This window comes from Panthera leo, chromosome A2 (genome assembly GCF_018350215.1).
Source record: "Panthera leo isolate Ple1 chromosome A2, P.leo_Ple1_pat1.1, whole genome shotgun sequence".
NCBI lineage: Eukaryota > Metazoa > Chordata > Mammalia > Carnivora > Felidae > Panthera > Panthera leo.
In genome coordinates this window covers 68,942,162-68,963,628 of record NC_056680.1, presented here as the reverse complement: position 1 = coordinate 68,963,628, position 21,467 = coordinate 68,942,162, and the positions used below count along the sequence as shown (strand labels likewise).

At 48.2% G+C, this 21,467-nt stretch overlaps 1 protein-coding gene across 2 annotated transcripts in view; it reads right to left on the bottom strand.

Annotated features, from left to right (window-relative positions):
* EGFR (epidermal growth factor receptor) overlaps positions 1-21,467 on the bottom strand; it is a 207,163-nt gene that overhangs the window by 2,786 nt on the left and 182,910 nt on the right. For both annotated transcript variants that reach the window (XM_042914127.1, XM_042914132.1), the window contains 8 exons: positions 20,551-20,736; positions 9,401-9,556; positions 8,410-8,485; positions 5,023-5,169; positions 3,475-3,572; positions 1,930-2,097; positions 1,479-1,526; positions 661-763 (listed from right to left, as the gene is read on the bottom strand). In XM_042914127.1, the coding sequence (XP_042770061.1) occupies positions 661-763; positions 1,479-1,526; positions 1,930-2,097; positions 3,475-3,572; positions 5,023-5,169; positions 8,410-8,485; positions 9,401-9,556; positions 20,551-20,736 (982 nt within the window). The remainder of the gene's footprint in view (positions 1-660; positions 764-1,478; positions 1,527-1,929; positions 2,098-3,474; positions 3,573-5,022; positions 5,170-8,409; positions 8,486-9,400; positions 9,557-20,550; positions 20,737-21,467) is intronic.

Here is a 21,467-nt window from a genome sequence, read left to right as displayed (position 1 = left end):
ATCGCAGGTGAAGTACTCAGCAAAGCATCGTCCCAAGCAGGATTCCTGTGTACCATCTGAACCCTATCAATATTCTTCCCTGAGGCAACCAAGCGTAGGGACAGCTGGGAGGATGATTCTCTGGCTGTTGCTGCAAAGTAAATTACGTTCCTTTCTGTATTTCTCAAAGCAATTGGCACATCTGTCTCTTACCAATTTAAAGTTTGGAAAAAGATGGCCCGCCTTGAGGCGTATGTGTGCACACAGGTATGGTACGTCTGGGGATAAAGCTCGGATTAGGAAAATACATGTTTCATGGGCCAAGAATGGAGCCAGGATCGAATCTGTCACACGTGTTCACACACTCACTGGCACACACACAATCATACACACGCACACACACGCCTTTAATGCCTGCTTCAAATTCTAGAACGTCTTCTGATTGATTCTAAAAGCACACCTCCAACCTGGACGTGACTTGAGCTCAATACAAAGACCCTCACGTGTGCTCGGTCGCTTTGTATTTCTCTGCCTCTCACTGTCTACATTGTGTCTGTGAATTTGCCAGAGTCCCCACCTCCGGATTAGCCTGAAGGAAGCATGTCCTCTGGGCACCAGGGGACGGAGGCTGGCCCTGCTGCCTGGGGAAGCCGATGACCGTGTTCAGCGTTAGCCACTCACCAGGTGCCGGGAGGAAAGTGTCATCCATGTTGTCCTCAGTCAAGGTGCCAGTGGGGTCTGAGCTGTACCGCTGCAAGAAGCTGTCTTCCTTGAGGGGGCAGCTCTGAGGGGAGGGAAGAAGGCAAGGCTATTAGTCGGTGCTGTTCAGACTTTGATGTGTATAAAAATCACCTGAGATTTTGTAAAATGCAGATTCTGATTCAGCAGGCCCTAGAGAGGGCCTGAGATTCTGCATTTCCAGCAAGCCTCCCCCCACCCCCCGGATGATGCCAGTGCTGCTGGCTCACAGACCACAGAGCAAGTGGCAGGGACCTGGTCAGTGCTGTGAAGCAGGGATTTCGGCAACAACAGAAATGTTCCGTAATCTGTGCTCTTCAGTGGTTGCCGATTGAAATTGAAGCAGACAAGTGTGGCTGGCGGCTTCTCTCTTGGTAAGTATGGGTCTGGATCAAGGCTTCATGCGATCAAGCATGAGCACTCCTTGGAAGGCCGGCTCAAACACAGATGGCTCGGCTCTGCCTCCAGCATTCCTACGTAAGTAGGTCTGGGCCGGTGGCTCCACAGTTTTCATTTCTCACAAACTGCCAGGTAATGCTGCTACCCCAAGCCCACCAACCACATACTGAACAGCACTGTGATAAGTGATAGCTATTACTGGCCTCAGAGTAGGGGTCAGGGAAACCAACCAGGGAAGAAAGGAAGGAGATACAGGAAGGAAAATCAAGATTAGTTGGGTTAAGACAGGCATTTTCTATGTCCAAGACAGCCCTGATCCAGAGCTGTTGTTTAATCCTGGTTTATTAGTTGTTCACACATACCCCATTTCTATCGATGCAAGTCACGGTGGAATTGTTGCTGGTGGCACTCTGAAAGAGTTAAACAAACAAACAAACAAAAGATAAACAAAAAATTGCTGATCGTACACTTGCATCTTCTCTCCCATTTCCACTGACTGGTGGGTCTCATGGAGGAGATATAACAAAGGTGCTTAATTTCGTCTTGACCCATTAGCTTTAGAAAACTAGGCTTCATTCTGATTTAATTCTAATCCTTAGTAGACCTAAAAAGGTTATGATCCAGTAGAGGCAATGCAATAAGAGAATTCATACACTTAACTGGTTCATTCTGACATTGGCTTGACCATTGGGTTGAAATTTACTTCTTTGACTCTATGTACATTCCACTAGATGGGTCTCATTTTCTCTCACTTTCTCTCAACATGTCATTCAAACCAGTGGATACAGCTTGAGAGTGAATGACGTTTCCTACCAGAGAACTCAGGAGGGGGGTCCGGGATGTGGAGGGGCTGTGGAAGAAGCCTTGCTGGGGGATGAGGTACTCATCGGCATCTACGACGTCTTCCATGTCTTCTTCGTCCATCAGGGCGCGGTAAAAATTGGAGTCTGTAGGGCTTGGCAGATGCATTCTCTCATCTCCCTGGTGCAGAGATTGTGAGACAGTTAGTGAGGCCCAGAGAGATGCTAGTCCGCTTCCTGCCTAGAGGAGGGATCTGTGGTCACAAACAGGGAGGCCTATTTGTTCGCCAATTTAGTTATAACAAAATCACCCTGGTTCTCTGAAGTCTAGCCACTTCCTTCCCTCCCCTATTGACATTAAGACACTAAAAGTTCTTTGATGTTTTAAAGGCCCTGGACAAGGGGCGCCTGGGTGGGTGTCTCAGTTGGTGAAGCGTCTGACTCTTGATTTTGGCTCAGGTCATGATCTCACGGTTCATGAGATCGACCCTTGCATTGGCTCTGCTCTGTCGACACAGAGCCAGCTTGAGATTCTCTCTCTCTCCCTCTCTCTGCCCCTCCCCTGCTTAAGCATGCTCACGCTCTGTCTCTCTCTGTCTCTCTCTCAAAAATAAATAAATAAACATAAAATAAAATAAAAGACCCTGAATAAAATAGAAACAGCATAAGAGGAAGAAGACAGGGGCGAAGCAGCAGCATTTATTGAGTGTTACTATGCTGTTAGGTGCTGTGGTCATTTGTAATAAGAAATTTATCCCTACTCAGGACACAGAACTCTTAGACCCCAGGAATTTCCGAAGTGATGAGAGCTGCAAAGGTGTCTTTTGCTACATTAATGAGTGGCTTTAGGACCACACCCAAGGACTAAAACTATCCGTCTCACCCCTGATGTCTTGGAATGGGGGAGGGGCTGGAGGTTGCATCAGTCCCCATGGTCAGTAATTTAATCAATAATGCCTATTTAATGAAGACTCCATATAAACCCACAGGGACCAGGGTCAGAGAGCTTCGAGGCCGGTGCACACATGGAGATTTGGGGAGAGACACCCAGCTGGTGTCAGAGAACTGCTTGCTTGGAGGTGTGTGGAGACCCCCTCTCCCCCACCCCCCAACACACACTGGAATGCTAAGCAGCACCTTTGGGTGCTATGCAATATATTTTGCATTCATTATTTCACTGACTCAATTAAAACAGCCTCGTGAGTTTGGTTTTAACCTAAAGTGGGAAGTGGAGAGCCAGAGATCTGAAGCCAGATTGGTTGACACCAAGCCCCGCTTCTCCATCAGTCCGCGCGAAGGCTCTGGCTAACTGAAATGTAAAGGTGACATACGGAAGGGGGTGTGTCTGGGCACTAGACTTTAGAAGGGAATGGCAAATGAACTTGGAGGCACCACACATGCCCTCCTCTTAGTTCAAGGCTTGCTGCAAATGCATTGAGGATTTAAGGACGGGACCTGGGAGACAGGGAGGCCGAGCTGGCCCACGATGCAACACAGTGACATTTGACGCCCATCAGAGGGACCTCTCCCAGTGGAAGTTCAGACTGTGATCCGGTACCTGGATGACAAGGTAGCGCTGGGGGTCTCGGGCCATTTTGGAGAATTCAATGATCAACTCACGGAATTTCGGGCGACTGTCTGCATCTATCATCCAGCCTGGGGAAGGAATGAGGAAAACAGTACAGTCAGGCCCTGAAAGAAATGATAGAAATGGCACTGCTTCACGAGGGCATTTATGGTGACCTCTTTGTAGGCAAATAAGTGATGCAGAAACCTAATCTCTGTGATAGACGTTTCTGTCTTGGCAGACGAGCGTTGGTCACAGTTTACAGGCCGTGATGACACAGTACACTTGAATCAGAATGACAGGAGCATCCTCTAATTTTCTATGCCTACTCTTCCTAGAGCCGGAGTGCCGGCATTTTCACCACAAGTGACCCAGCATCGAGGGCCGCACTATCTGTGAACTGCTCTGACTGTAGGCAGCCCCCGGCGTGCAGGCTCTCCGGCAAAGTCCTCCCTGGACGTCCACGCTCATCTATATTCACTTGGCAGTCTTGCAAGCTGGACACTAGATTCAATTTAGAGAAAGTTAGGGACTTTCTTTAACAGCCTCAGGGTTTGGGAACTTCCCATCCTGGTGCTTTCATTGTCTTACATATTCAGTAACCAAGCACGCAAGTGAGGGGGGTGTTCCCGAGTCTTCCTTAAGACACATGTTAACCTCCCTGGCACATTTGATTACACAACGATCTAAGTCTGGATCAAACAAGCTGGAGGAACGGTTCTCAGCTGGAAATCCTCACGTCTCTTGAGGGTTCACATTTACTTTCTATCAGCAGGATGTCAAGCTATTTTTGGACAGACTGCTATGTGACCTTAGAGGAATCATGTAACCTCTCTGGGCCCCAGCTTCCCCGGCCCAAAGCGAGGAAGTGAGAGTAGCTTACCTCTGTGGTCTGAAGTTCAGAAAGGCAGTAATATTTACATCAACTTGGCCCTATCATACCCCCTGTGCTCCCTTCTTTCATCAGTATAACATTACCTTCAGAGCCTACTGAACGCGTGGAATAACAGCATCAATCAAGTTACACACTCTTATTTAGATTAAAATGTGTACTTGCTACACTGCACAAGACCTCACGTTGATCTATTATTTGAAAGGCTGAAGTCAAGACGCAAATGTTGATTCTGTTAGCCTCATGTGCTTACTCATTGTCAGGCATTTAAAAACATTCTGTCTCTCTGGTAACGGGCCTCAAAATGCAGAGTGCCTTTTTCATTGAGCAACTCAGAGACTAGAATATTTCGGTGTAATGGCTTCTGGAGGAATTTGATTTTATTTATTTGCTTCCAAACATGGGCACATGCCAGGTCACAGTGCTCAAAGGGTCAAGCAAGTGCTTCCTGAAGAATGTTGGGAGAGGGTGTTTACAGATGTTCCTGGACTTGAGTGCCTGCTGTAAAGATGTGACAATATTTCCTCAGGGAATCAGAGGCCTCAATTTTTTTGGCTAAGGGCAGTGATGCCTTTCCAGGCACAACAAGGGGCTGTGAGTGCCAAGGTCCAGCTAGGCAAGAGTGGATGGCCACAGCAGTCACTCACACTTGACCATGATCATGTAGACATCGATGGTGCATATGGGTGGCTGCGGGAGGCGCTCTCCTTTCTCCAGGATGGTCGAGATCTCACTTGCGGGGATTCCGTCGTAAGGTTTAGACCCAAAGGTCATCAACTCCCAAACGGTGACTCCTGAGAGGATGAAGAGTTGCTTTACGAGTCGATAATAATCACACGGCCTTGTCTTTAGTCATCATTTACATGTTTCTAACATTTAAAAACCCATGTTCCTGTGGCTTTGGGCCATTTGCTTGAGTGCTGGAAGACTCATTTTACCTTTGGGTAAAGTGGGATAATAACAGCATCTGTCTTAGAAGACAGTTGTGCAGATCAAATGAGATAACACAACGGAAATGTTCAGACAAGGCCAGGCGAATAGTAAGTGGCCAATAAATGGTAAACTTCAGTAACAGCAACAATGACAACACAAGCACCGTAATGACATACATGTTATTATGCAAGGAAGCAGGAGTCACACACTCAGACATCTCCCCTAAACGACTTGGATCTACGGAAGATGGAGACCTACAGACAGGGTTATATACACTGCACGTTTTAAAATGATAATAAAAACTGGAAACCAGAGAACCCCATAATCTTTTTAACAAACCTAAAAACACCATACCGTTTATTTCAAAAAGCCATCAAGCATCATGAGTAAAAAAAAAAAAAAAAAGCAAAGCAGTTTTAGAATTGGTGTTTTTCCAGGCCCTCCCTGAGTTCTGAGTTCTGACGATCCTTCCATCTCTGTGCCTCCTCCCTTGACGGAATTCTCTGCTCTAGAAACCTGGACAGCGAAGGAGCACTGGGGAGACTAAGAGAGGAGGCCGGTGGGACTGAGCCCAGGTCCTCGACTGCATGGAGAGGGACAGACACAGGATCCTGGCAGTTTCCTGATAATCCAATTGGTCTGATGACAGACTTTCTTTAGAGCTGGCCTCTAGATACCTATTACCACAGGTCTGCTTGGATCATCCAGAGGCCATCACCAAACTGAATGACCTGAATATGCAACATGCAGGAGTGAAAAATGGAGTAAAGTAATGGTTCAGGGGTAAGAAAGTAGATTCTCCTGTCCTTCCTCACCAGTGTCAATATGGACTGGATGAAAAAATATCTCATCTCCAGATCCATGAAGTCAATGAATTTTCCTATAACTAGGTTTAGACATTGTGTTTAAATATGCACATCGAGGGGTGCCTGGGTGGCTCAGTCGGCCAAGTGTCCGACTTCGGCTCAGGTCATGATCTCACGGTTTGTGAGTTCGAGCCCCACATCGGGCTCTGTGCTGACAGCTCAGAGCCTGGAGCCTACTTCGGATTCTGTGTCTCCCTCTCTCTCTGCTCCTCCCCCACTCGTGCTCTGTCCCTCTGCCTTACTCTTTCTCTCAAAAATAAAGAAACATTAAAATTTAAATGTGCACAATTCCTCTGGGAAGTCAAGGTTTGAGTGGGCCTGAAACATGGCACAAATTCTCTTTTCAACTCCTAAGCATAACACATACATTCCAAATTTATTAAAATATTTTGTCTTGAGTGGGGACTAGAGAGTGGGGTAACAGGATATGTTTTCTAAACTAAAACTTCAGGCTTACAGTTTAACAATTCCAGCGTACTGCCAGGGACAGCAGATCGATCCTAATGGCTGACAGCACGTCTTCTGCCGAAATGAAAACCACATGACCGCCATAGTGATGCTGAGTCTCTGATACTGGTTGTAATCATTCAAAGGTATTAAGTCACAGAACTATAGAGAGTGTTCATCGATTCAACAAATGTGGATCAACTCACGGACTGTGAGTTGGCTCACGCCAGGGGCAAGGACGGAAACGTGGCCACATGATCCTGGACAAGCCAGACCTGTCGTGATTGTGATCTCACCCACCGTGGTTAGGGGCTCAGGTCTTATTTGGAACATACGTGGAAAACCAAAGAAGGATGATACTCAGAGAAGTAAAAGCCTGCTTTAGTTTAAAAATAGTTTTTGCCTGTTGTCTGGAGAATAGATGAATGTGTGTAGAACAGGAAGAGAAAAGACCCATGGCAACTCTTGCTATGGTGTCACTGAGGGAGGGAGGTGACAATGCGGATGCCTCTGGCCGGGATTCAGGATCAGGAAAAGAAGCATTTCCTCCTATCCCTCTTGGGGAGTAGACATATCTTGGAAATGAATGAACTAACAAGGCATCAGAAGAGATTTATTTCCTCATCTGGTTCATTCATGGCAGGCAGCCCCGTTCACAGGCACGTGTAAAAATTCACTTGTTCACCCACAAAGACCTCTGTCTTTGTAAAGCTTGCATTCTCAGCAGAAGACAAAAATCCATGAAATTAAAGCACATTTAGAATATTAGGAAGTCAATAGTACTATGAAAAAAAAAAACACTAAACAGATGATATCCTGAATGATTTGGTTTTGTGATAATAACTAAATTACTCTTGGAAATTTGTTTCAATATTTCTCTCCCCAAGTACCCATCTCTACGGAGGGGGGTGGCCCCACCCCTTCACCCCCATTGCTTTAATAGGGGATATAGATGGATAATTCATGGATAAATATATTAGATGAGCTGTTTGGCAGCCTTCCAGCAGATTGCTGGACTTGTGAGGGCTGACTGTGAACAGGTGTGGGGGCCTAGCACAGCAGTCAGTGAAAATGTGCTAGTGACACTTTCTTAAATGGTGAGGCCCTTGTAGGCTCAGGACGTCCTTTGTACAAAGGCAATGAGGCAAGAATGGGAAAGGAGTGTTTGAGAGGAGAGGCACAGGCCTGTGCAGGGCCATGGGGAGATTTGGAGGGGGAAACAGAGAGTCAGTCCCGATGAGATGTCCTCACTAGAGCCACAAGCAGTAACTATTTCCCTTGCCTACTATTATTATTTTTTTCCCCACAGACACATCCTCACAGTGCACTCTTGTCAAGTCATTCTCTCTGATACACACAGACCACCATTCACTGCAGGAAACAACAGCCACTGAGTTAGTCCGTCACAAAACCTCATTTCTCTACCCGGAAACTCTTCCCCATGAAACCTCATTTGTCATCTGCCTTTGGTTCACTTCAAATCCATGGCAAGAGGTCAAGTTTGGTTTGATGTCGCAGGTACAGGCATTTCCTAAGTCCAAGCTCTCTCTCCCTCCCTTTCCCCCCTCTTGACTAGTTCACTGATATCTCCAGTGACAGGCAGTGTGGTAGTTAGACTCAATTTCCTTTGTCATGTCCTTAGTATAACAGACAGCAACGAGGACACTATTATCAGCCATTGTCTCAAAAGACAGTATTTGGATGACAGAGCATATAATGTAAATCAACAAACGATACAAGCCGGCTTAGTCTCAGTACGCATTCATTAGCATCAAGATTTTGACTCACCATAGCTCCAGACGTCACTTTGGTGGGTGTAAATTCGGTGTAAAATTGATTCCAAAGCCATCCACTTGATAGGCACCTTGGAAGGATGAGAGAAAAAGTAATAAGGTAAACTGTTAGCTTCCCTCTGTTGAAAAAAAACTAGATCACATTGGAACAAATTACAAGTGACAAATGTGGGAGAGCCAGGCCACTGTACCCCAGTACCCCAGGAGCAGTGCTCCCCCCGCCAGCGGGAGGAGCAAGTTTAACACCTGGTAGAAAACGGGGCTATTCTGTTGGTCCCCACATGCAGTTTCATAAATGCCTCAGCTGAGGATCTTTGGTCTGTGGGCTCTTCTGGTGAACTGGGTGCACCTGCTGGGGGCTGGGGGCCCTGGTCGTGCACTGTGGTCCTAGCCACCTCACGTTTACGGGTGTTTGAAGCTGCTTGGAGCCATAGAGGCCAGAATGAAGCTTAAGAGGGGTACAGCCGCTTCGGAAATCCTGGGGGACCTGCACCCCTCAGTGCTGGGAGAGAGCCCCCCGGAGGACCCTCAAGCCTGTCTGGGAGGAGGGAGCCAACTCTACAAGAGTCACGGAGACCCTCGGGAGCTCTAGAACAGCATGGGGAATTTTCCATATTTCTAAGATGTCCTCAAGAGCTGTGTGCCACCAAATTAGCTGTAACACTTCCCAGATGCTCCTCTGAAGGGTGCTATATCCTGGAGGAGGAGGCTGAAACCTAACCTTGGCCAACGGTCACCTGAAGACAGAGCTGGCTCTCGGTCGTGGCTTTGGCCTCTGGACGTGATAGAACCATCTATACCCACTCTGCCAGCAAATCCTGCTCTCAAAGCAGCGCCTCCAGCCTGAGCGGCCAGAAGACGACCCTGGCTCGACCCAGGTGTCAGGGCAGCTGCTGTGACCTCACCCAGAACTTCTGAGAAGGTCCCCTACATGGGTCAGTTTGCTGGCAAGAAAATGCTTGCTGGTCTACCAGCCAGCTTCTTACTTTGCCTCCTTCCGCGTGGTATTCTTTCTCCTCGGCGCCAAGCAGTTTGGCCAGCCCAAAATCTGTGATCTTGACATGCTGTGGCGTCTTCACCAGGACATTCCTGGCTGCCAGGTCACGGTGCACCAAGCGCCGGTCTTCCAGGTAGTTCATGCCCTGAAACATGGGGCCGTGCGGTGAGGGAACGCACTGGTTAGCCGACTCCCCTGGAGAGCGCGGACCTGGGTTCATACAAAGATGGCAAGGCGCTCCCCTGGGGAGAGCTGGTGCCTGCGCACAGGGATTTGAGGCCATCTTCACACAGGCTCTGAGCTTTCTGCGTCAGGGACTTGTGTTTGCACCCATCTGTGTGCTTCCCCTGCAGGACACAGTTACTTGCACCTTCAACACTAGTAACCACCTACTAATTTTTTTTTTTTTTAATGGTAATTCATTTTTGAGAGAGAGAGAGAGAGACAGAGTGCAAGCAGGGGTGGGGCAGCAAGTGAAGGAGACACAGAATCCAAAGCAGGCTCTGGGCTCTGAGCTGTCAGCAAGGAGCGCGGCATGGGGCTCGAACCCACAAACTGAGCCGAAGTCGGACGTCCAACCAACTGAGCCACCCACGCGCCCCAGTAACTACCTACTAAATAGTGACAGAGCCAGAAGTCTGCTGTAGGGCTGAAACTTGGCTGGACGACTGTTTGGACTCGGGCAACCGCGCCCCCTGCCTGGTGTCCCCTTCCTTGTGCTTAGTTGATTTACAAAGCAGGGAAGGTAAGGGTGCTCACCAGGCTGGGGCAGAGCCCTGCTTCTGGGTGATGTGAAGCCACACTCCTCTCCTGCTTCCCTGGACGACCTGATGGGATTCGCTACCAATGGAGAAGATTGTTTCTTTTTCCAGTTTGATTTTTTTTTCATTGCAATCACGTGGATACTGCATCTGCTTTTACAAGGTGGCCCTTCCCACCCCCTCTTTGGGTTGCCGCCCTAATTCTGTTGTAACCAGAGTCACTGCTAAAGCAAAAGAAAGAAAGAATACTTGAGAAGCACCCACCACATTGCCTGACACCTGAATTCCCAGAAGTGTTACCCCTCAACTCCTGTCCTTGCCCACAGCTTTCTTGGGGTCTGTCGCACGCACTTCCTGCTGGCAGGTGAGGTCACTTCCGGCCGCTACTCCTCCTTGCTCCATGCCTGCCTGGCTCAGCCAAGCTCCCTGGGACCCTCCCAAGCTCCAACCTGTTGACATGAGCGTGGCAGCTGTCACCTCTGTGCAGGGCCAGTCTGGCAGGTGGGAGAAGCCATTAAGTCCTGCAGACATCTTATGTTGTTTGTCCCACATTCTCTCCCACTTAACTCACAAATGTGCCTCTCTCTCACCAGCCGGGAGAATGGGCCAGGTTTCCAACCTCCTTTACAGCCGACACTCATGAGGTCCCCAGTAAAGACAGGCACAGAAATGCTTATTGAAATGCATGAAATGGAACCAAATGGGCTTCACTGACCCTGTGTTACTCTCTAGCTTTTTCGTAGCTATGGCGGGACTTCCATGTTGGGGCAATGGCAGGGAGTACCTGTAGGTAGGAATGGATTCCCAGATTTTCTGGCAAATTCTTTGCTTCCTTTTGCATGGATGTTATTAGTGAAGTGACATTAAAATTTTTTTCTTATTATTTTTTTTAATGTTTATTTATTTTTGAGAGAGAGACAGAGTGTAAGCAGAGGAGGGACAGAGAGAGAGGGAGACACAGAATCCGAAGCAGGTTCCAGGCTCTGAGCTGTCAGCACAGAGCCCGACGCGGGGCTCGAACCCATGAAATGTGAGATCATGACCTGAGCTGAAGTTGGACGCTTAACCGACTGAGCCACCCAGGCGCCCCCAATTTTTTCTTTCTAGAGCAAAACTAACCCTCATAGGAAAGTAGGATCTTAGGAAGATGCTACCAGTAATTAGTCTTTGCAGGCTATTTTTGAGGGCTTCAATGTTTTTCTTTCCTTGGGAAAAAAATGATTAATTCCCATGTCTCTCTTCTCTGTGGTACTATCTAGAAAGTTCCTGAATGTTTAAGATACTGTTTGACTTAAGTGCCCCCGTTCTAAGATTTCTCAGGTGCTGCATAATAAGGTTAATAGGGCTCACGTCTACTCAAGAGGAAACCAGCAGGCTCTCCCTGGGACAGCGTTTCCAAATTAGGGATTATTATTTAGGAATGGCATGTGGAGAGTGAGAGGGAAGGAACAGAAGCTGAGAAAACACTTCCAAACAGAAGGCTGACTTACTACGCCCTGTCACCTCTCCCCACGACCCCTTCACGGGGGGCTCCATTCATCAGCTTCCTTTTCTCCTTTGGTTCCTGCTTGGTCCTCCTGTCTCTTATACAAGAGTAAGTCCTCTATTAAACATGGTGTACTCTTACCCATTCCAAAAGGGTTAATTGAGCTTGGCCTCTCGCCTGGTTAGCGCAACATGTGCATTCCAAGCTGTATTAGCTCACTTGTTCTCCCTCCTTTCTTCTCTCTCTTGCCCTTGTTTTCTCTTTTTCCTTCCACCCTGCATGGCTTGCGTGCTCATCAGACCTTTCCCGAAGATTTCCTCAGTGGTAGGGATCACGTAGCTATTGCACATTCATATAGTAATGATCACACATTAAGTCCTGACACATGGGAGCCCGTCAACCTTGCCCTATCCCTCTCGCTTTATTTCAAATTTGTGCTCTGAGTTCACAAGACCCCCAAGGGGGGACGTTAGAGGGAATTTCCAGCTTCGTCTAACTACCATCTCAAACCTTTCATTCTGCCTATTGGAATGCCTAACAATCTGTGCACTGGACACATTTGCACAAAAGTTGTTGGAAAATGAATGAATGAATGAATGATCAGAGCAGTGGACAGTTGTGAGCACTGATGATGTGCCAGGCATTTCAAATACACCTCCAAAGAAAGCCACTCTGGCGCTGGGGTCCTGGCACCCACATGACCACCTTGAGAGCCGCCCCAGAGGGTCTAGAGGCCGGTCAGACCAAGTGCTCTGGGTCCTTAAGACCACCATTGGGACCCAGACCTAATTTCCTAGTGATACTCGCATGCTGGCCCAAAGGCTGCCTCAGATGTCGAAGAAACTCCAAATAAACAAACAAAAAGACCCTCCGGTCTTTAAAGGACCAGAACCACTTTAATAAATTGTGACGTCTTCTCAGAACATCAGTCTTTAGAGAAGCCTTGGGAATGGGGAGGAAAGAGCCGTTTACATCCTCTGGAGCACCAGCTAATCAGCCAGAGGGGTTTAAATCAGAGATGATTTGGGGGCGGCAAGATTAGGCTCATTTGAACTTAGATAAAACTCTGTTCATCAAGTCTCTGTCCCACACTATAGAGGCAGTTTCAAAGACCATCTCAGTGCCCAGCAAAGTTATATTTTAACCAGTCAGCAAAGATAAGAGACGTGATAAGAGCCCATCTACACAGAGAACCACAGGAAGCTGTATCAGCACGGGCTCAGTAGGGCCTCTTTGGGGAGCTCATTTCCTGAAGAGATCCTCTCTTTAATTTAAATCAACATATTTATTTTTGTTAATTACTACAGGACAGCTAGGATGAATTTTGAAATACGAAGGTTATACGGGAATTTGAAGAGCCAGCTTGGAACCTGTATGCACACAAGAGAAGCCCAGGGATATGCTTCACACGGATATTAAGGATTTTTCTGGCATACCACCTACGGAAGAAGAAAGGACTGGGGGTGGTTGGGTTTGACATTTACAGACTCTTTTCCCCGAGGGCTGCAGCATCCTACAACTCTTGGGAGGAGTCCAGAGTGAGAGGCTGGGATCCATTTCTGTTCTATTTCATAAACAGCCATGGGGAGTCCATTGACCCCTGACTTCGTGAGTACGGAAATGGCACAAAGTAGGAAGTAGAGAGGTTGGCAGATGGTTTTGGCAGAGTAAACTCAATAGTATGTTTCACCTACCACTGAGCCCCTACCCAGAAGAGGTAGAAAGTGTCAGAATTTCCAATCCCAGACAGGGCTCGTTTGGCACCAACATCCTACTGTGAGGGGACAGGAGACCAGCCAGGCTCACTGGTCTGTGGGTTCTGCCCTGAGCCATGACAGCAAGTGCAAGAGTACGGAAAATGAAAACCACGATGAGATATCACCTCACACCTGTCAAAATGGCTAAAATTAACAACTCAGGCAACCACAGATGTCGGCGAGGATGCAGAGAAAGAAGAACCCCTTTGCACTGTTGGTGGGAATGCAAACTGGTGCAATCACTGTGGAAAATAGAACAGAAATTCCTCAAAAAATTAAAAATAGAACTAGTCTACAACCCAGCAGTTGCACTACTAGGTATTTATCCAAAGGCTACAAAAATGCTGATTTGAAGGAGCACACGCACCCCGATGTTTATAGCAGCACTATCAACAACAGCCAAAGTATGGAAAGAGCCCAAACATCCAACAGCTGATGAATGGATAAAGAAGATGTGGTTTATATATACAATGGAGTTTTACTCGGACATCAAAAGGAGTGAAATCTTGCCATTTGCAACAACGTGGATGGAACTAGAGTGTATTATGCTAAGCGAAATAAGTCAGACAAATATCATATGATTTCACTCATATGTGAAATTTAAGAAACAAAACAGATGAACATAGAGGAAGGGAAGGAAAAATAAAAACAGAGAGGGAGGCAGACCATAAAAGACTCTTAACTATAGAGAACAAACTGAGGGTTGCTGGAAGGGAGGTCCGTGGGGGATGGGCTAAATGGATGATGGGCATTAAGGAGGGCACCTGTTAAGGATGAGTACTGGGTGTTATATGTAAGTGATGAATCACTGAAACTTTATGTTAACTAACTTGACTTTAAATAAATATATTTAAAAAAAAAAAAAAAAAGAGAAGAATACAAAACAGTATGGACTTGGGAGACTGGCTGCCTGGGGCCCAATCCTGATTTTGCTACTTAACTAGCTCAAGACCTCGGCAAGTGACTTACACATGCCTGTGCCTCAGTTTCCCCATATGTAAATTGGGCTCCTCAGATGGTTAAATAAGTTAATCCATGTAGAACACTCAGGATGGTGCCCAGTGAAAGCCCTTCATCATCTCCCCCAAACTGCCAAATCCACCCACACTTCTCCCTCCCTTTTGCCGTGAGCTTGAATTAGGCCGCGACTCCTCCACTTTCCCAAAAAGTCTGATCGTGAACAAATTCCCGAGAGGCGCCCTTTGCTTTCTTCATCCGAAGCTGTCTTCTTGTTGGGGCTTACGGGGCCCTACCGGGGCCTCCCCTCCTCCTCTCTAGCTCCACACCCTGCCCTTCCCTTCCCGCAGCAGCCCAGCTCTCAGCCCCTGAGCTGCTCTGCATTCCTGACACTGTGGGATGGCCACCTCTCACTGTGTGCTCACTGCCAACAGGTGGGTCAGGCCTCTCACTCACGTCTCCAGCACAGAACTCTCGAGGCTAAGCCACAGGCTGGTGTGCCCATCCCCTGCCCATCCCTCCTGTCCCCTCCCCACTGTCCTCACAGCACCTGGTGCCTGGCTGACAGACTGAGCCCACCTTGCCGGACCCCGTGTGTTCTTCATAGCAGCCTGCGGGAGTCTGTCCTCCCTGCACCCAGCTCTCCTGCTCTGACCATTCACTCCCTGCAACACTGCTAGCTGTGTGGCTCCGGTTCCCTCACTGGCTTATAAACTGGGGAGATAAGAAATTTCATCTTATTTATACATCTATTTCACACGATTCCTAATACTGGCACATACACGCCCAAGAAATGACGAAGTGAAATATCTAAACGTTGGTATTTTGATGCTTTGATATTTTAATAGCACAGTAACTTTTGGCTTTTTAATGACTTCCTGCAAAGCGATCATTTAGGTTGATTAAATGCAACCGTAACCTTTTGTGGAACATTCGAGAATAAGTAAAAAATAATCCAAATAACTGAAATTTCTGGTAACTGGATCTACTGTTTGGCTCTGTTGCTGATCTGTCTTGTTGCCTAGGTGTTTACGGAGGAGGGTGCTTTGCAGGGGAATCAGCTCCTGGAAGTCGTCCTTTCTGAGGACAGAGCAGAGGTCAGTGGTGAATCAGCACCCTTGGGCTGCACCTTGAACCTCACCTTGATGAATCCTGACCTGGAGTGTAGAGGGAGCTGACCTGAGTGGGAAGGCCAGAGCCCAGGCGGGACCAGGAGTCTGTGCATCTGAAGTTCCAGAGAATGGAGTGTCTGTTTGCCACGACACCCTGGTTAGACTAACAGACTGTAGCTCTTTTCCTAGTTCTTCAGCCAGCATGATTTTCATTCTCTCACACCCCTGCTCATCTATTATGACCACAGTAGAGTTTGTCAACATGGGTTTCATGACGGGGCACCCAGAACCGAACATACATGGCCTGGAATGTTCTGGCTACATCAGGGTAGAACGAGCACTTCTTTCTCCTCACCTGGACCTGATAACCTGCGAATGGCTCTGCCCATCTTGTCTCCTCCCCCTTTTAGCGGCTCCCAGGCAGTGACGGTTCTGACAAATGTGTAGCCCATGAAAACACCTGGGGCTTCTTCAAATAAACTTACACCACACCAAGTAATCCCGTGTACTTCTAAAATGAAAGCTTTGAACTAACTTTTTAAGTTTATCCTTATTAAACTGTATCTCACAGCCTGACCTAAGCATGGTTTGGTGCCCATCGAGCTGTGGTCAGAGAATGGCCCTGCAGCCCATGTCTTCCCGAGAGCCTCTGCTGCCTCCTGCCTTCTGTCTTCAAACCCCACTGGGGCCTGATCCCGAGGATCCGCGATGTATGCCAATTCCCTGAAAACTCAACTCCGTGAGATCTTAATCAGGGTTAGGTGATGAGAAAGTTCTTTTGTCCCAAAGGTTTGGGAAAATGACGGATTAAGCACAGTCCGGAGAGCTTGCTTTCCTGCAGGACTTTGCAATAATGTGCGGGACAATGGATACTCGGAGGGGTATTTTCCAAGAGATGGATGATAGGATGATAGGATCTTTCAGATTAGAACATACTATAACATTATTGTGCCATCTGATATATTTTTGGACTTACTAGCTGCCTTATGTAGCCAGAAAGAGTGGATACACTTTCTGAAGCAGCTAAGTCCCAGCAAGTGGGAGCTACCCGGCCTCATGAGCCAGGAGCTTAGGAAAGAAAGATCTTTCTGATGGGGGACAGGTGGCGGTCCTGAGACCGGAGAATAGAATCCATTTTCACCGTGTACGGTGAGGGGCTGTGGCTCTCTTCTGCTCTCCCAGTCCCATCCTGACCGAGTCCCTTCCTTCTTCTCTTTTCTTTTCCTTTTGCCCAGGTGATATAATTTGTCCTCTCAGCAGTTCAGCCAGGAAAATAAACTTGCCTAACAGTGGCCAGCTCTCCATCAATATTGAAAAAACTTCCCAAGAGAGTCCATGCCTTTGTAAATCAATGCAGGACGTTTATAAGTCAATGCATCCCACTTTAAAAATGCCACGAGTTTAGTTTCTGGTCAGCCACTAAGTGTTTCTGGGTGGTTTCAAAAACAGCATTTCATACTTAGATAAAAAGTCACTAACCCAAGAGCAAATTTCTCTCTTCACAACTGAGGAAACCATTATTTTCCTTTCCCTCCGGGACAGGCACTCCATCACTACAGCTATTCAAATAGAGTGGGAAAAGATTTCTCTTCTGAATTAGAGAGCAAATCTACCCCAGACCGCTAACAGCCACCACCTGGAAGAACATCAATGTGAAGTAGAGCTAAACAAAGTACAATAGACAGAATAGTGGATTTCAATTAACGGGCTGAAATTGTGAGCAACATTATACAGAGAACGATCTTGCAAAACTCTCAGGCCCTGGAAACTCAACTCGGGGACTCTGGTAACTCCTATGACAGGGCCCAGGCAAAGCTGAATTCCTCCTTGCTGTGGCTACCAGCATATTTATGTTTGTTTTTTTTTTCCATTTTGGTCGGAGAAGCTGGTGTTTAGGGTAAAAGACACTTCCAACTTTGTAGACACCAGGGGTCAGGCAGACTGAAACGTAAGGTTGCAAAGGAGAGAGAGGAAAAAAAAAAAAACAAAAACTCACGACTGCGAGAAGATCCGGAAACAGGAGATGCTCTACTAAATGAAAGCGGATGTACAACTCGAGGAAGACAGCATTTCAGCTTAGATATCAGTTGTTGATGCAACAAAACTTAGCCAAAATACGGGGCAAGAAACGGAGAGAGGGAGCATTCAGTGAGCACCACATGCATGCGGGAACCATGATAGATGTGTCACAGAGGCTAAATGGGGTTGTCCTCGCCACCCGGGAGGACCAATGGCAGAATCTCGTTTACAGCCAAAGAGACTAGGCACAAAAAGACAAGCAACTTGCCAGAGGTCACATGGCTAATAAATGCCACCACTGAGATTTGGATCTACAGTCTGCTGACTTGTAAACACAGTTCTGTATTGGACAAAACTTGCTGAGGCTATGTGCCCCATCACAAGAAATGTCACTTTCGTGGAGCTGGTGGTTGCCATGAGATAATTAGAGAAGAAATGCTCAGTCTTTTGGCACCCTCTGGTGAAGTGGGCCTCATGAATCTGGGAGGAGAAGCTGGCCGCAGGTATACAGAGATCTGGACGCTCTGCCCCGGGTGGCGATGCGGCCAGGACACCCACTCTTCCAGGGCTCACCTTCCAGATGGGGCAGGTGGGCACACGCTCGAGTGAACAAGTACATAAGCCACATCTTCCCAGGTAGCAAGATGTGCTTAAAAGAAAATAAAGCAAATAAAGCAAGGTACGGAGGGCCATACTCCCAGTTTGTTGCCTTAGATAATCGAGGAAGAAAGCTAAGTGAGAATTTCTGGGTTCAGGAGTCAGTGTATGAGCAGACCTCTAGGAATAATTCTATAGTCAGTAAAACCTACTTGGGGCTAACCACCTCCTCCCCCAGATCAGCCACTGTTCCGGACTGAATAGGGTCCCTGAGTTTCATGCTGACCAGGAGCCTCAGAAAGTGACCTGGTTTGTTTGGATACAGGGTGTTGGAGATGTAACCAGGTAAAGGTCTTGGATGAAATCACCCTGGATTTAGGGGTGACAGGTGTCTTTTAAGAGAATGGAAGAGGCAATTTTGACTGAGACACAGAGAAGGAGGCTATGTGAAGACTCAGGCAGAAGTTGGAGGGACACAGCCAGGAGCCTGGGGATGTCTAGAGCTACCAAAAAAGGAAAGGCAAGGACAGATTCTTCCCTAGAGCCTTCGGACAGGGCATGGCCCAGCTGGTACCTTGATTTTGGACTGCTGAGCTGCAGAGTTGTGACAGGGTGAGTTACCGTTGTGGTAAGCCACCAGTCTGTGACAATTTGTGGCAGCCTCAGGAAACTAAACCAGTCACAGAAATAATGAGCATTTTCATGAAACCATAGCATCTGAGGCATGGCTCCCCACTTCCAGGGCTGTTCTCTAATAACACGAATAACCCCTCTGCTCTGTGGCCAGGGTACGGCTGGGAGAATGACAGGAACACCAGGAGACTAGAGACGGTGAGAAGAGGAGAGCCCCCCCACTTCCCAGGGTGCTGGGAGCCTCCAGCAGCTGTAGATGGCACCGGAATAAACAGCAACGTGCTGCACTCTGGTCATCCTGGGAGGTGGTCTCCCACTTGGCCAACATGGCCCAGAACCCTGGATTCAGGAAAGGAGCCTGCCTTCCCTTGGTGCCAGTGCTCTCAGCAAGAGTCTGTCCTGTGGTATTATGGGCATCCACTGGCTGGCCAGTGCCCCAGACATATTTTATTTGTCCTATCAGTCACCTCACACACCTGCTAGGAATTAAGATCAGAACAACTGCCAGAGTAATTCCACAGGACTGACTACCACCACGACACAGGGTGATGTGAGCAGGCAGGAACCAAACAACATCCGGTGGAAGACAGGCTTTCTGACTCTGTGGCCCCAGCACACCCCTCCACACCCTGCCGCACTGGGGAGACAGAGAATGTCAATGACATACACGCTCAGAGAGGGGCCTGCCCACAAACTCCCCAAATTCAACCCAGTAAAACATTGCCAGTAAAAAACAGAATTTGGCCAGTTGGGTTGCAAATAACTGATGCAGTGCTGGGATCAAGAGAGAGAGGTCTGAGGGGAGCCTGGGCCACTCCATCGGTTCAGTAACTGACTTCGGCTCGGGTCATGATCTCGCCATTTGTGAGTCCGAGCCCCGCTACGAGCTCGCTGCTGTCGGCCTGTCAGCACAGAGCGCGCTTCAGATCCTCTGTCCCCTTCTCTCTGCCCCTCCCCACCTCGCACTCTCTCAAAAATAAATAAACATTAAAAAAAAAGGGGGGGAGTTTTGAGATTAAAGTACAAGTCCTTTGGAGGCCAGATGGGTACTTAAATACCCAGCACATGGCTCTGCTTCTGTCCTCAGCACACAGGTAGGGCCACCTGGCCAAGCATTATCCGCCCTCCCTCACACTGGATCAGGCCTGTTAACAGAGGAGGGGTGGGCACATGAGGAGTCCCAGTGAAGCAGCAGAAGCACCTGTTCACCTGCCGGGTCTCACACCCAGCACCTGCCCTTGTCGTCACAGCCACACTGCCATCTGAGTCCCAGCCTCGGCCTCAGCCTCCCTGCTTGCCTTGTTATCAAGTCCCGACTGGGCAGAAGCCACATCTTGACCGTAATAGTCAACACAAAGAACGCCAGAGAAATGAGAGCATTGGCCATCAAATCATACTAACCACCTAATAAAGAGAAAATTGTTTAAATGTAGTCATATCATTAGATTTTCAACGTGCAGTGGGACAGGCACTGATTTGATGCCAAAAGCAATCAATTCAACTGAAACCAAAATAATGGAGAGCGTATGTTGTGTGTCTGGGTACACACGCACACTCACGCATGTACCCTTGCGGCAAACTTAGTTGTCCCAGGATGGAGAACCCAATTGTCGATTTTCCAGCTGTCTTTATTTTTTTCCCCTTGTTGTTTTTCTTCGGGGCTCCCACGAATGACCGCATCCTCCCAGGCCATGAGGGATAGGCACCGCGAGCTAAGGCAGCCGCACCTCCTGTTTAGTGGGCATCTCTACCCTACTTTCGGAGCTGGGCCCTGCTCTGTGCACAACCCATCTGGGTGGGCTTCCACGTCGACTTACCTTCGCAATCTGCACACACCAGTTGAGCAGGTACTGGGAGCCAATGTTGTCCTTGTGCTCGCGGACATAGTCCAGGAGGCAGCCGAAGGGCATGAGCTGTGTGATGAGCTGGACCGTGGACGTCAGGCAGATGCCCAGGAGGCGGCACACGTGGGGATTGTCCACACTGGCCATCACGTAAGCTTCCTGCATGAAGGAGAGGAGAGGAAAGCATTAGAAAGGTCCCCCTATGGTGGCTGACGGGAGAGGCAGGCAGAGCCCTTTCCGGGTAAAAAGAAGCAAAGCGCAAACGTGATTTTGAGTTCCAAAGTGTGTACTTGCGGAGGACGGGGCGGCCCATGAAAGATTCAGTGCAATGGACATTTACATTCACGCGAGGTCTACTGCATACGTATCAGGCTGTGAAAGGACCCATGAGTGGAAGATGGGACCCTGTGAGTGTGAAGCAAGGCTTTCCGTCTACAGAGAGACCCGCGCAGCATTTGGCAACAGCACATTGAATGAAACTGGAACCCGCTGACATCTCTGTTCTTAAGACCTCTGTCCGAAGGCCAAAGCTGCTGCACCCTGAAATGTTGTCAGGGCTGCAGAAATCCGTGTCTGGGCCCCTACGCCTTGGTAATGCCTTTCTCGCTGAATGGAGACACGCGTCCAGAGGTACGAGGGCGAAAGTTCCCAGCAGAGGTCACACAAGCCCGCAAGTGGCCCCAGCGAGAGACCTCACTTCTCAACAAGGCCGGGTCTCAGTGGACAATGGTCTACCGCACCACCATGGTCCTGGGAGTAGAGCCAGAGAGGCCCTTCTGGGTGGCTTTGAACCGGACAGAGGGCATTACGTTACAGTGACTGCAGACTCTGTTGGCTGCCCAGGATTCATTTGTTTTTTGTTGATGTTGTTGTTTTAAGTTTTTATGTAT